This window comes from Polypterus senegalus, chromosome 4 (assembly GCF_016835505.1).
Source record: "Polypterus senegalus isolate Bchr_013 chromosome 4, ASM1683550v1, whole genome shotgun sequence".
Lineage (NCBI taxonomy): Eukaryota > Metazoa > Chordata > Cladistia > Polypteriformes > Polypteridae > Polypterus > Polypterus senegalus.
In genome coordinates, this window is record NC_053157.1 from 144,707,487 (window position 1) to 144,723,482 (window position 15,996).

The following is a 15,996-nucleotide window of genomic DNA, read 5'->3' on the forward strand; positions in this document are numbered from 1 at the left end:
TATGTTACATGGAAATAATTGAATGTTTTGCTAAAATCTTCACTTTTATGGTTTTACATATCATTATGATTTTTATCTCACTTTCCCATGTGCTCTTGCTATTTAACCCATTGTTAATGAACACGCATCACTGGGGTGCAGCGACAAAAGCACACAGGACTAAGGAATGTGCTTGGAATTATTATAATTTTAAAATACAACTTTACTGTGCTGTGGTCTTTGTTTTTGTCCCCAGCCATTTTGTGGATGCCAACCTGAAAAAGCGATGCTGTAGGAGAACTTGTGGACTCATTTTGGAAGATAGGGACACAGATAAGTGAACACATATAATAATCTGCTCAGCGATAGAGAAACAGAATATTAAAAGTTACATTTATTTGACCATGCACTTTATTTTTAGAAGAAATGGAAAGAAAAAGCTATTTGCATGGTAATTTTGACTTTGAATATTCTTATTTACATTTATCGAGTGGCTTGTGTACATATCTATCTATCCATTATCCAACCTACTATATCCTAACTACAGAGTCACGGGGGTCTGCTGGAGCCAATCCCAGCCAACACAGGGCGCAAGGCAGGAAACAAACCCCGGACAGGGCGCCAGCCCACCACAGGGCAACTTGTGTAAATATTTGCTGGTTAATAATTGTACTTTTGCTTCTAAGGTTGATTCAATTAGGTTAGGTCATTTAAGGTTTTTGATCTAGAAATAAAACTATGTATCTGGTTTTATTTGTTTATTAATCACAAGCCTGTTTTTAATTACATTAAAACTAACTTTTATATTACTGATGCCCTCCGAGACAATTTTAAATCAGCAGTGCTGATAGAAGAAGGCATAACGCTAAGTGAGTGACCATCTAATGATGGAAAAGAAAACTCAGGAATAGTGAAAAGGTCTAAGAATCTTAAGAGGCTGGTAGGTAAAACTAGTTCAAGCAATGAGGGAAGGTTATCTGGGGAGCTAACCATTACAAGTTAGCAACAAAATGTTGAAGATAATACAAGATTGTACAGTACATTACATTTTTGACAAGTAAAACACAACCAAAGTCTCAGGATACCTATGGCAAAAAGATGGGGATGGAGAGGATTGACTGGCCAAAGAAAACTGATTAGCTGATTGCGGACAACTTCTCAAAACATAAAGAGGAGGCAGAATTTAGGTCCACATTGACTGATTTTACAATACAAGTGATCAAAGAAGCATTTGCCCAAAATGAGACTCCAGAGACTGTAGTCACAAACAATGGACCACAGTTCTCATCAGAAGCATTCAAAATATTGGCAAATAAGAGTAGGCTCACGCACATCACATGCATCCCTCATTAACTTCAAGCAAAAGGGGAAGCTGGACATTTTTGCTGGACTTTTTTTGCAGACATTTAAAAACCTTCGAAAAAGAGACAAGGATCAAAGCAGAGCACTACTTGTATACCAAACTACTCCACTAGAACCTCCACTGGCTTCTCTCCAGCTCAGTTATTAATGGGGAAATATCTGCGCACTTCAGTACCCCATTTAATGGCAAGTTGTAACCTAAATAGCTGGATCTTTAGTTTTTTGAAGGAGAAATGAGGTGGTGAGGAGTAAGCAGGCAGCTCACTGTAATCAGAGACATCACTCTACACCACTCCCAGACTTCAAATTTGGGCAGAAAGCATCGATCGCCACAGAGGAAGCTCCATTTGTAGTCTTGAGATCAGCAACCACACCAACATCATATTAGGAGTCTTCTCACCTTTGGACTACTGGGACAGTTACTGTTTTCAGGAAGGATTTCAAATACAGCAGAAGGACTGGAGTTACAATCAAAATGAATAATAAGCTTTGGTTATTAAGTTAAAGTATTAATATAGCTCATAAGCACTGAGACTTGTATTAAAAGAATTATTTTGAAAAGAGGATGACTGAGCTAAAAGGGAAAGGTGTAGCAGTACGGTCTATAGTTACCACGATGCTGTGGGCTTAACAACGGGTTGGTGGAATAAAGAGTTGTTGTCTTCTTTTTGTTTTTTTTAGTGGGCTGACAGTGCCCTATTTCCTTTATTATAAATAATTCACCACTAAACAGAAGAGACTGTATTAGAATCAGTCGGAAAAGCAACATATTCCAGTAAGCATTTCTTTTTTAAGTTTTCAGGTGGTTGCTGTGGTTCACTGAAAGGCAGTGACGACACGAACACTGGGAGATCCTGCATCAGTAATGAAGAGAACAAGATCATTTACAATGTGAACATGTGTTGTCTCAGTGCTTTAGTATGGTGACAATCCAGAGTGGAAAAGTCAGACAGATACATGTAATTTCTGAGCCTTAGTGATCAGACGACAAACAACATATTCTAAAGATTAAAACAGGACAGGAAGATGTGAAACTGGATGAAAGTATAGAAGAGTCAAGGATTTGCTTCTTTATTAAAAAAATAAATCATGCTGCAATACAATGAGCAAAAAGGATGTACTTTAAAGGACAGCAAAATTGTAATGGCATACTTTTTAATATATTGTATTTTGTATTTTGCTGCAACATTCACCAAACCTTTTGATCGTACCACATATGCAGTAAATGCTACAGTATTATGTGCAAATGCCTAGTGTTTAAATAAGTAGTTTTACTAATGTTAAAATACAATGTGACACAGTGAATAGGTTGACATAGATATATGTTTAAGGTTCAATGAACCATTTAAATAAATATTTAAAAATCTACTTAATTAACATAACACAATTTGAAACATGATGAAAATATGATACAGCTGATAATAACAACAGTACTTCTTACTTAGTAGAATGTAGGAATTGTTCACAAGATGCCTGTTTAGTGGTCACTTCCTGCCTTTATCTGAACTTTTTGCTGAGTCATAAGGGTTTGTTTCTGCTCAAAGATCAGATCATGTTAGGCTCATGGGACATTTTACTATCATACTGTATACACCTTACTGGTGTCCCAGCATTACACCGTGGAAATAATCCTGAGTTAACTGCGTTCCCTGAATGGAGAAAAATGTATAAAAGAAAAACTCACACTTTTTCACAATTATGATACATAAAAACACAACAGCATTTTTGAAACTGATGGCCATAGGACAGAAATGGCAATTTATTTTGGTGCTTACGATTTACTTTGACAGCCTGCTTAGCTGGTGTGGTAAAACCTACATTATTATAAACAGGCAGCCCTCAGCTTGCTTTCAGTTGTCCGCATTACTATTTTTTACATACAGCAAAACTACTGTTTGTACAGAATCATAGCTTGCACAATAAAATGTATGGAGATGTAGGTCTCTGTTTATGATGGGATTGCCATGACATTGTAACTTATTTTCCTTGGCTTTAAAGGTTTAGAGTGGCATTTTTGAGGTTGAAGTTATTTGCAACAATCATGGTGGCTTGTATTGTTAAATGAAGTATTATTCATGAAATAAAAAACAATACAGTTCTTCTTGTGAGGCTTAAAAGGTCAATCTAAGGGGGGCTCATCAGGAAAAAAGCATTAAAACTTTCTGAATTCATCCAGTTTGAAAAGGAGAAGTTTGTGACCTCAGAAAAAATGTTTCTTGTGTTTATGAGGTGAATTTAGGACAACAAAAAGAAGCTGTAATTAGTACATTTTTATCACAGATTCTTGACAGCATTCTGCACAAATGCAGTCAAAATAAAGAGCCAAAGGTCTTAACTAGAAAATCGAAATAATGTAGGAAAAACACTAAACCAGAATCCAAGCTGGGAAAATGAAGCAAAAGAGTCTTTACCCAGGAATTTGAGTAGAAACAAAAGTGCAAAATCTATGAATTAATCATAATCTTGGATGACCAGGACTTTCGTGGTGTCGACCATCATACGGCTGTGACATTGACGTCACATACCACACACTTCTACCCATAGTTCCATGGCAATATTGTGTCAACCACATCACAAAATTGCAGCACCTATAGAAAACACAATAGTATCGGAGAAAGACACAAAATATTTTTACAAAACTAAAAACTGAAATTCAAAATTGTCAGATATGAATTCAGGTCCCCAAAAACCTTTCTTAACATGAAAACCTTATGAAAGCAAGTCACACAAAGTAAGAAGAGAGTTTAAAATGCTTTCCATTGATAGCAGATAGTATGTTTCCTGAGGACAGGACAATGTCAGCCTCTGACGTGGATGGTGTTTTTCGTATAAACAGCAGAGCAATAGAGCGAAGAAGAGGTGCTTCTGTAACATATCACAAAGTACAGCATTGCTTAGCATGCTGACATTGTGTTCAGCTACAATGTTTAACAAATGTGCATTATTTGAGAACTGAAATTCAAACAAAAAAATGGAGAAGCCACATTGCAAAATGCATGTCTTTGGGGCATTAGAGGCACACTGGACAAACCAGGGAAAACACCCAAACTGGAGAACAACCAAAATCCACTCAGTAACAAAAAATCCAATTTCTTACTGCTCCAAATCCAGTCACTATGGTCTGCAGTCATATATCAAATACCAAACCAAAAAAAACTTAAAGTAGAAACTTAAAGCAGCCAGAAAAGTACAGGCAGTTGCACTTCTGCCCATAGAAAAACACTACTTGAACTGTTTTCATTAAGGAACAAATGACATTGTTTGTAAATACTGTGGTTGTTAATCTGTTTATTTGTGATGTATTTAACAATATCCTAAATAAAAACACTTAATATTATCTACAGTGTAAAGTAAACTTAAGTAGGTGTTATTTCAAGATAACTGTAAATTATACACATTTTGAAAACTCAGCAGGAACTGTTCTTCCAGTTTTACTATTTTATGAAAGTACACTTGCTGTACCCTCTAACTAGGGAGCTGAGACTGTCTCATGTTTAGATGGGAGACCACAATGCAGTGGGTGAGTCAGTGGAGAGCACACCATTTCCTGTCCCTGAAGTTGCTGTTAGTGCAGTGAAATGAATGCTTGACTTCAGGAGAATTGATCTTTAAGACAAGTTGCTTCTGTCCCTTTAAACAGTAGTGCACTAAATATTTCTCCAGTGATCCGACTAAATTAATAGTCTGGTTATCGAAAAAAGTGTCTTAGTAGCTGCTATCTGCAGCCTACTGTAAATAATAGTCCAGACTATTGCTCCATTTACTTAAATCAGTGATCATTTCCAGTTAAGAGCTGGGAAAGCTGACCTAGAGTAAAATTGTAACATGAACATGTTCCCCAAGTCATTTAAAATATACAGAATGCTGTTTAGATGCAAAAATCAAGAAATCAATTATATAATTATACCTTTCAATTAGAAGGAAGGGATAAATGCATACACTCTCTTGGTCAAAAATGTGCTCATTAGGTGGTGAACGTCATGTTTATTTCTTTGCACATGTCCTTCATATTATTCTAATATCTAGTTATTAACTTTGGGTTGAGAAGACACTGATTTTTTTAATATGCACTGTTATTCAGCTTTCAAATGTATTGGTAAGTATTTTACTTTTCATTTTCCAACTGTCTCTGTTTTCTTGAAGGTTGTCAAAAATTGTTGGCCGTTTATTCATTTTCAATACATAGGTCAGAAAATGACTGTATAACAGGTTTAAACATATTTACTGTAATAGAGGAATACTCCTAGTTTTAAGTTTGTACATTTTGAAGAATGAGAATGTGCTTTGGAAATGTCAGGGTAGGCTTTTCAGCTGCACACCAACTGAACTACAACTGTGTCTGTCAGATGGGTACTCATTTAAGTTACTGCCTTTCTAATCAATTTTCCCTGTACGTCTTAATGGATTTTTGAAAAGAGAAACAGATTAATGTGGTGAGTCAAACAAGCACAAAATGCTCATTATTGTTAAAATGAAACTGTATTAGAGTCACTTTTTAAAAAGGTTCTGTTATTAAGAAAAATAGTTTGTTGGGTATTTTGCCTTAAGATTTCTCTGAATTTTCAACATCCTCTACTTTAACTACCTAGACAACTTGTCATTTTACACCAGAATTCTTCATAATTCTTCTTGCTGTTTATAATTTAGAGTGTATGGAGATATAATATAAACTCAGTACCTATTGGTTTGCCAAGTTATAAAATTCTTTCATATTGTTTTACAGATTCACTGATTCCGCTCAAATGTTTCTCTTTTCACATTCAATGACAAGTTAAGCATCTGGCATATAACTTGACTTCTAGGCAGGTGGGATGTTAAACTTAAAGAATGCAGTCGCTGATCACAACAGCTGAGGATGTCAGATTACACAACCAGGATTTGCAGGGCATGACAAATTACACTACTGAAAGATGACTTTCCAACACAGTTTCATTTTTCCAAAGTATTGCATCCCTGACCCTTTTTTTCTGTCAATTAAGGATATGCTGCCTGACAGCGCTGGTGCTCTACGAATGTTTTGCAGGTATAGAGAATTCAACAACGTTGGAGTTTTTTTCTTTTTTTCCTGTTATGTTGTGGTAAATAATACATGTGACAGAAAAATTTGTCTCTCTTCTGTTTGAGAAGCCCAAAATACTTGCATTCCATATTCCTCACAGATGCATTATATGCACTGTACCTTCTGCTGCGCGCACATTGGTTGTTAACTCTCGCATATATAAAGTGCATTGCTATGACTTAAAACAAAACCAAACCAGTTTGATTTTATCTGGGTGAATCGCTGAGGTGCTGGGTATGTCAAACTACACAGCTGGAGTCTTGGGCGGTCACAGACATGCACTGCGACTGCCTCAGACTATATAAGATTATGTAAATGAAGTCTGTGGCTGAAAATCTCTAGAAATGTTGTGTAATGTGACATAGCCTTTAGTCTTAGGCATGTATTGATCATCTTCTCATTAGGAATCGCCTTCAGCAACTTCACTTATCATATGGCATATCTCAGAAAATGCTGGCCGTTCTTCAGGTTTCTGCAAAAGAAGTAAAAAATTTAATTGATATAAATGACACTTTAATATGTCTGCCTGTGACTCTAAATATGTGATTTTGGACTATTTATGCAATACTAAAAAGCATTTGATCAGCATTTTGGTTTGCAAAAGCCAGGTTTAATTCAGCAGCTTTAGAAGCATTTGGTATTTCTGTGCTTAGGGTATTAAAACACATTTGCTTTGTTTTCCGTAATGTGACACCAATCATTCAGTCTGCCAAATTCTTTCTGTTGAGTGGAGCAAAATTTTCCCTGCCATTTCTTTCATTTTCTTGATTGATATCTCTTAAATGTTTTACTTATTAGCCAGAAGTTCTAAATGAATTGAATCTGATGAATTGTGCATCATATCAAAATCTTAGAATGCATGTCTACTGTTGCTTTTATCACATGAAAATCAGAAAAAAATGGCAAAACAACCAAAAACAATATCTGAAAAGTTCCTAAATTGTATTAGATAGATAGATAGATAGATAGATACTTTATTAATCCCAAGGGGAAATTCACATAATCCAGCAGCAGTATACTGATACAAAGAAACAATATTAAATTAAATAGTAATAAAAATGAAAAGAATTAAAATAAAATTAATGTTCGCATTTACTCCCCCGGGTGGAATTGAAGAGTCGCATAGTGTGGGGGAGGAACGATCTCCTCAGTCTGTCAGTGGAACAGGACAGTGACAAAAGTCTGTCACTGAAGCTACTCCTCTGCCTGGAGATGATCCTGTTAAGTGGATGCAATGGATTCTTCATGATTGAATTCCACATAAAAGAAAGTGGTAGAAGTGATCAATGAAATAGAGAAAAATACAGATAAAAAGGTAAAAAGATAAAGTCATATACGGAGCTGCTGGAAAGGCTGCCACTCGGATGCGGCGCCGGAAATAGATTATGATTGTTATGTTAGTCCCAAGGTTAACCTCATAGTGCAAAAGAGCTATGGAGCAGCTTGCATCTAAATATACAAAGATGATCATTTCTAATTTGTCTTTTCTGGCCTCTAGCCTGATGTGGATTCTTCTTTTGTTTTTAAACAAATTCCTCGTAGATCATTCTCTGAAGCTAGCATTAGCTCTGAAGAGTGATTCCTTCTCCTCTGCCAGTGTACAACACAGTAGCACCTGCTACTGAAGGTGGTAGCTTTTCTCAGTTTTAACTGAATGACTGCAAGATTATTGGTGTCATATACACTTAAAACAAACAATCCAGGGTTCCCTGAATTTTTGAGCTTGACAAGGCAAGGGAATGAAGTACATCCAAGTCTGTGCATGTGGAGCTCTATATTATTGCATGCTTTATGGTGTAAACAAACATGAAGAAAATGTTAAAAGTATTAATGACTGACTTTTAATGACTACAGCAAAGTCACCATTCAAAGGGTCACAAGAGAAAATTGACTATTAAGCACTAGTTCCTTCATACAGTGTCTCAAAAACCACACAATTTCATAATATCAAGCACATTCTTTTAGTACCATTTGTATGGCAAGTCACAATAGCTGCTCTCTTTTAAAGCATAGCCATGATTATTACAAAAATATTCTGCACTGCAGTAGCCAGCTCCTCCAATATTTTGCTATGTTTAAAGTCAAAGGTAACTTTGGCACTTTTTCTGTTCAGTTTAAATACAAAATCAATGTCATAAGTATTAACTGAATTAATATGAAACAGTTGTTATTAACTTGTAATACGTGTACAGCACCAGCATGTGTAAAGATATGATAACAATTTGACAAATAGTTTACTTCCCATCATTTTCTTGTATATAAATAAATACACTATCTTAACATGCTTAATCATTGTAAGTTTATGTTTTCTGAAAGAGACAAACATTAGAAACCAGTAAAATTACAAATATAAGAAATATTTGGGTCAGATCTCACTTTATTGTTTCAAGAGGTTAAAGCAATTACAGCATATAGCTGTATACAACACATAATAATATTGACTTTGTCAGGAAAAACATCATGACTATACATAGTGCAGCATCTAATAAAATAACCTTTTCTAAGGAATTCAACTTTTTCATTTCAACTAAAATACTCACTTCCTGCCAGCACTTCATCATAATCTCATATATATTTGCAGGGGCTTGTTTCGGTCGATATAATCGATGACCTTGACTTATAAGCTGTACTACTTCATGATTTGGGTTGCTTTCAAATGGCATTTTCCCTTCAGTAAACACTTCCCACATTAAAACACCTGAAAATGATAAAACAAAACTGAATTAAAGTCAAGATCCAATTGAGGTGCATACATTACTATTTCATTTTAATAACAACAAATACAACAACTAGACACAACACATCTTATACTGTAAGTGATTTGTGTAGGAATAATCTAGGAATGCTCAGTATCAAGTTACCTTAAAGAATTTTATTTAAAGGATTGTATTTTTTTACATTCTTGTATTAAAATTAAGTTTTAGTCATTCTTCTTCGTTGATCTGATTAGAAGTAAATCCTAAGTTAAATGTACAAGCTTTATAAAAATACTGAACTTTGTACTTTCAAGTTAAGCTCTTTTCTAAGAACTTGCTATTTTGTTATCTTAAAGCTGAGCTTTCTTTAAACTTCATATTATTGCCATTTTTTTTTAATCTCAGTTTTTGAAAAAATCAAGCTGAGTTGAAGGAAAAACATTTTGTACAGCTACTCCACAGTTCACAATTAAGTTTAATATCTTTCAGCTCAATGTTGTAATTTTTTTGTACAGAATATTTAGAATTTCATTTTAGAAAACTAAAATATATTTAAATATCACATTTTTAATGATTTGTACAGTTTTAAAATAGAATGTTGATTTTAATTACTCATCTTTGCTAAAGGTAGACCAGCTGGAAGTATAATGTCTGCTTAATGTCCTGCGTCTCTCCCAATGGGCCATGCCAAGTATTTCTCCAGCAAGCTACAATACAGTATTCCAGACATATGTCTAAGCCTGCTATAAATAATGTACAGTGGTACCTCGGTACACGTCCTTAATCTGTTCCAGGTCCTTGGACTTATACCAAACGAATTTTTCCCATAAGAAATAAAGGGAAAATGATTAATCCGTTCCCATGAAAAAAAAATCCTATTGTTATTCGCATATTATACAATGATGGGGTTGTATAAAATAATTTAAACACTGCTTAATACTAAAATACATAAATACAAAATCAATTAGATGAAATAAATGAAAATTTAACCACACTTTACCTTTTAATAACGTCTTTGTTTTTCACAATTGTAGATACTGTCATTCTCGGCATAAGGTATGCAGCAGCCAAGTCCCGGATACGCATGCCACCTTTATACTTTTCAACAATCAATTCAAATTTACGTGAAAAAACACGAAATCAAGTGAAAATTTACAGAGAGTTATAGCGCGGATTGTTCACTGAATGCTAGCAACTGGCATACTGACTCTCGTGGGCAGTCGTGGCTTTGTCTCAAGAGAAGTAAACAAGGGTAGCGCGCGGTGTTCTAGCACGTGAGTCGTATTCCAAACAAAGGTTGTATACCAAGCAAAGTTTTTCGTGTCCAAACAGGACGTATACCAAGTTGGACTTATTCCGAAGTGGACATATACCGAGGTACCATGTACTTAAAAACTACAAAATTTCTCATAGATTGCCATTTGTGGCGGCAATGATGCACAGTATGATAGTGGCTGAGTTGGAGAAAAAGCTCAGCTGATGACATCATTGCTCACAGCCTGTTTCTGTTTCAACAGTTCTCCTTTATCTTACACTGATAAAGGAGGACACTTCTGAGGGCACTCAGATGTTGTGGGTTAGCGGCTGAGCAATGGCAGTCACCACAGTGCAAATCTGTGAACTTAGAAGGCTTATCTTTAGAGTCTATGGTAATACACCAATCTCTGATATAAACAGCAAGGAAAAAATGCCTTTCAAACAAGATGCATTTCTGCTGCTTATACCTACAACAATCATCTCCTTTACGTTAATAAATCATAATTCTGTTTGTGATTTGCGACATATTGATGAACAATTTCTACTTAAGAATTTCACCCTCCTCTGAACTTTAGCACTTTAGACGCTGCTAAAACAAACAGGGATTGAAATTGCAAATAAAAAGAGACAGGAAACACTGACCAAAGGCCCAAACATCTGATTTGCTACTGTATTTGCAAAAGTTAAAAACCTCTGGAGGAGACCACTTCACAGGAAACTTGGCACCAGAAGAGCTAGTGTATTGATCATCAAGAACATATCTAAAAGAAAAAAAAAAAACCAAAGAAAATATTTGGGTTCATTTTCTTATAAATAATATAAAACTGTACATGGACATGTTTCATATATATATAAAAATATATGTAAAAATACATACAGTACATATACCATATATTTAATACATATATTTAAAGCAAAATTCATTTTTTTAAATTCTTAATTTATTTGGATACGAAACATTATAACAGAACACAAGCCGATGAAACAAATGTGAATAACATAGCAGTTACAATAATATGTTTGAAAAATAAAAATATTGAGTATCTTCAGTCAATTAATTATTCAACAGAAGTGTGTCAAGAAAGGCTACCTTTATACTAATGGGAATATGCCTTTATAGTGCCTCATTGTGACTGTGACTGCTCTTTACAGATACAGATACTGAAACAAAGAAGACAATATAATCACTAACCAAAAATTTTTAACTGAAGTTGAACTTCCTTAAACCATTGCCCCACCTCCAAGTCAATCAAAAAGAGTCTGTCTATTAGCATGCATATATCTGGCCACTGGATTTAAACTTAAGTAAGGGTATCTATATGTGTGGGTGTGCAAAAATCTGTACAGGATAGAAATGGCTTAAACATACAAAGACTGCCTGTAGGTAATCAATACACTGTAAATTAAATACTCAACTGATTAAACCATTATTATTAACAGGGAGACACGTGTGAACAATGGAAAGCGCTGCCCTTTTTGTTTAATCAGAAGCTATTCAGTTAACAACCCCAACTGTAAGGAGCTGAGAGGCCCTTAGAGTAACATTGTGTGTACCGTTAGTTTCTGTGAAAAAATGGCTCCTAAAAAAGCAAATACATGGTCAAGCAACTCCTCAAAGGCTAAGAGGGAATGTAAAATGCTACCTCTCAAGGAGAAAATGAAAATCTTGGATCTTTTGAAAAGTGGCATGTTGCTTGCCAAAGTCATTATTCACTAAATCATACCATAAAAGTACATCATCATCACATTTGTTCTAATTCCATATGTACTGTTTCCATTCACTATCCGTACTACTGTAGCCATCTGCTTTAAAATCATGTATACATTTGTCTTTTGTACTTCATTCTGTGGCTTGGATGAAAACCCTTTCCTCTTGCATTTTTACAAAATCTATTACACCACTTAGATTTGCTTTCTTGTATATTTCTTTGTTGTCATCTGACTTTTCTGCCAGATTGGTTTCTTTGCCTCATCCTCAATTACTCATGCGTATTCAATGCACATTGATTTTTTAAAGTTGATTTGGATAATGGCATTTGCCAACATTAATTTTGCCCAACCATAAACCTTTTCAACATTTTTCAGCCAGTCAATCAGTCATTTTCCAACCCGTTATATCCTAACACTGGGTCACAATGATCTGCAGGAGCCAATCCCAGCCAACACAGGGCACAAGGCAGGAACAAATCCTGAGCAAGCCGCCAGCTCACCGCAGAACAGACACACACACATACCAAGCACAATTTAGGATTGCCAATGCGCCAAACCTGCATGTATTTGGACTGTAGGAGGAAACCGGAGCACCCGAAATAAACCCATGCAGACACAGGGAGAACATGCAAACTCCATGTAGGGAGGACCTAGGAAACGAACCCAGGCCTACTTACTACGTGGCAGCTATGCTACCACTGTGCCACTGACCCGCCAAACATTTTTCATTATTTCACAATTATCATTCACACCAAATATTTCTAAAATATAAGTTGTTAAATTTTAAATTCAAAATTTTCTTTTCTTCACCTTCAGGAAATATGTTCTGTTACTCTTTTTATCATGCTTTAAACCAAAAAATGTCCTAATACCATCCAACCAACCACTACTCTCATCCAGGAACACATGTCCATTCAGATTTCTTCTCAGAACAAGTGTCTCCCCTAAGACCCTAGTCATCACCCAAAATAACCTCTGGTGAATGTTAATCTTTCCAGTGATGGTCATACAAGCCTACCAAGAGCTTTGCAATAGGAAGCTACACTACTGACACACGGAGAATTGTAGTATCAGTCTGTCAGTCAGTCAGTCATTATCCAACCTGTTATATCCTAGCAAGTTATATTTGAAAACAAATATTCTATGGATATCATGTACTTTGTGACTCAGAAGCACCAGTGCTAGTGCAAATGAATACAGAACCAACACAGGAGAGACAAACAAGGAGGTGTAATGAATAAATTCTGTTGTGCAATAATCTTTCATGCTAGCATTTTCTTGCAAATTTTCATCTGCTTCCAACAGAGACATACCATATAAACAATGCAGAAGTGCTTAGTCTGAATTGTGGGCTGTTTCAAAAAAACAGATTGTGCGGAGACTTAGAATTCCTATTCCTTACTTGTCCCAGTGTTTAATGAGGAATGCACATCACATAACCACCTTGAAAATGAATCACTGGGGAAATCACTTTGTGACATTAGAGGGCGATGTCGCTCCACTAACCTGGCAGACAGATAACCATGACACCAGGTAAAATTAATAAAAAGGTATTTTAATTCCTTTTCTTTCTTATCAATAGTGCCTTTAAGCACCCCAACCCCTATACACAAGCAAGCAATAATAGTAAATACAATAATTATACACAATTCTCTCCTCCACACCTCCCAGCAAGCTCTGTCATCTACCTCCTAACTCTGGCTCACTTGCTGGGTTCTCAAGTTTCCTTTATATAGTCCTTGACCTGGAAATGCTTCCGTTCTTCCTCCCACGTGACTTGCCAGCACTTCTGGGTCAGATGGAGGACTTCAGTTTTCTTTAGCCCAGAGGTACTTTGGGGCTTCCATCCCCATGACTTGGGAGTACTTCTGGGCTATACGGAAAGTAAAAATCCCCAGGGCTTCCGGCAGTGTCTCCTGGTGGCACCCACGGTACCTAGAAGGGTTGTAAAGCCAAACTCCAGACCCCATGGTGCCCTGCGAGAATCCAGGGCACCGCAATGCTGCAGGGAAATCGCCATCTAGCATCCAGGGAGAGGCAGTGTCTTACAGTAGCTGCCTTCCCCAGTTCTTCCACTCTTTGGGCGTCCCGGACGTCCATCACAACCTCTATTGGATGTCAATATCTCATCCTGTGGACTGTAGTTCTTCTCCTCAATAGGAGGAAGTATAACAAGGCAAATAATTATCGACCTGCCATTTATTTTCGGTCTACAATAGCTGCCAATTGTATACTGATAATCCCCCTATACTTCATAGATTATTAATAAACCAAGGGAGGTTGAAGAACCATTGCATAACCAGTGACTTTGCAAAACACACCTCTAAAGATTCAACATAGGTGGAAGCTTCTGTGGGGACAAGAGCATGACCTTCAATTATATGCAATAAAAACAAATAAGATGCTCATTGACTTTAGATGGAATCCCTAACAACCATGTAACAACCATGTGTTCATAATAATATTGAAGTGTCATAAAGCTAAGTAGTTGTAGCAATCTTAGATTTTTTTATACCATAAGTGTTACAGATAGCATAAATAGGAGTTAGAGCTGGCTATGTTTTCTTTTCTGAATCTGGGTGTATGTACAGTATGTTAGAGCTGTATGTTTTTTAATCCCGTTCATCTGACAGGTACCCTCCACTACATTATTTTAGGAACTTAGCCCAATCCCCTAAAAATAAACAAATAATAAAGCATTAAAAATGTATTTACTGAGGATTTTAAATGTCCATGAAGGAGTATCTGCCCTAAGTTGCTTGGAAAAAAAAGACGGTACAGCGCATCTTCAACCTGAGTCTGGAACAGGGGAGAGTCCCGAGAATTGAAAAACATCTTGTATCACCCCAGTCCCAAAGGTATCACGTCCTAGTGAGCTGTATGACTTCCGGCCTGTTGTTCTGACGTCATACCTGATGAAGACCATGGAGAGGCTTGACCCTCTGCAGTTCACATACCAGGAGAAGGTGGGAGTGGAGGATGCCATCATCTATATGCTACACCGATCCCTCTCCCACCTGGACAGAGGCAGTGGTGCTGTAAGAATTATGCTTTTGGACTTCTCTAGGGCCTTCAACACCATCCAACCTCTGCTTCTTAGGGACAAGCTGACTGAGATGGGAGTAGACTCACACCTGATGGCATGGATCGTGGACTATTTTACAGACAGACCTTAGTATGTGTGTCTTGGGAACTGCAGGTCTGACATTGTGGTCAGCAACACAGGCGCGCCACAGGGGACTGTACTTTCTCCGGTTCTGTTCAGCCTATATACATCAGACTTCCAATACGATTCAGAGTCCTGCCACGTGCAAAAGTTCACTGATGACACTGCTATTTTGGGCTGCATCAGGAGTGGGCAGGAGGAGGAGTACAGGAAGCTAATCAAAGACTTTGTTAAATTACACCTGAACACCAGCAAGACCAAGGAACTGGTGGTGGATTTTAGGAGGCCCAGGCCCCTCAAGGACCCCGTGATCATCAGAGGAGACTGTGTGCAGAGGGTACAGACCTATAAATACCTGGGGGTGCAGCTGGATGACAAATTGGACTGGACTGCCAATACTGATGCTTTGTGTAAGAAAGGTCATAGCCGACTATACGTTCTTAGAAGGTTTGCGTCCTTCAACATCTGCAAATAGGATACTTCAGATTTTCTACAAGACGGTTGTGGCGAGTGCCCTTTTCTATGCGGTGGTGTGCTGGGGAGGCAGCATAAAGAAGAAGGATGTGTCACACCTGGACAAACTTGTTAAGGCTCTATTGTAGGAATAAAGCTGGACAGTTTAACATCTGTATTACAGCGACGGGCACTAAGCAAACTCCTGTCAATCATGAAGAATCCACTGCATCCACTTAACAGTGTCATCTCCAGGCAGAGGTGTAGCTTCAGTGACAGACTTTTGTCACTGTTTTGCTCCACTGACAGACTGA

General features: G+C 36.9%; 1 protein-coding gene across 2 annotated transcripts in view; it reads right to left on the reverse strand.

The window, feature by feature from the left end:
• Nucleotides 1–2,376: 2,376 nt before the first annotated feature.
• The window catches only part of tec (tec protein tyrosine kinase), a 281,624-nt gene continuing 268,004 nt past the window's right edge, over nucleotides 2,377–15,996 (reverse strand). For both annotated transcript variants that reach the window (XM_039751403.1, XM_039751404.1), the window contains 3 exons: nucleotides 10,996–11,114; nucleotides 8,941–9,098; nucleotides 2,377–6,872 (listed from right to left, as the gene is read on the reverse strand). In XM_039751403.1, coding sequence (XP_039607337.1) covers nucleotides 6,801–6,872; nucleotides 8,941–9,098; nucleotides 10,996–11,114 — 349 coding nt within the window. In that variant the 3' untranslated portion in view covers nucleotides 2,377–6,800. The remainder of the gene's footprint in view (nucleotides 6,873–8,940; nucleotides 9,099–10,995; nucleotides 11,115–15,996) is intronic.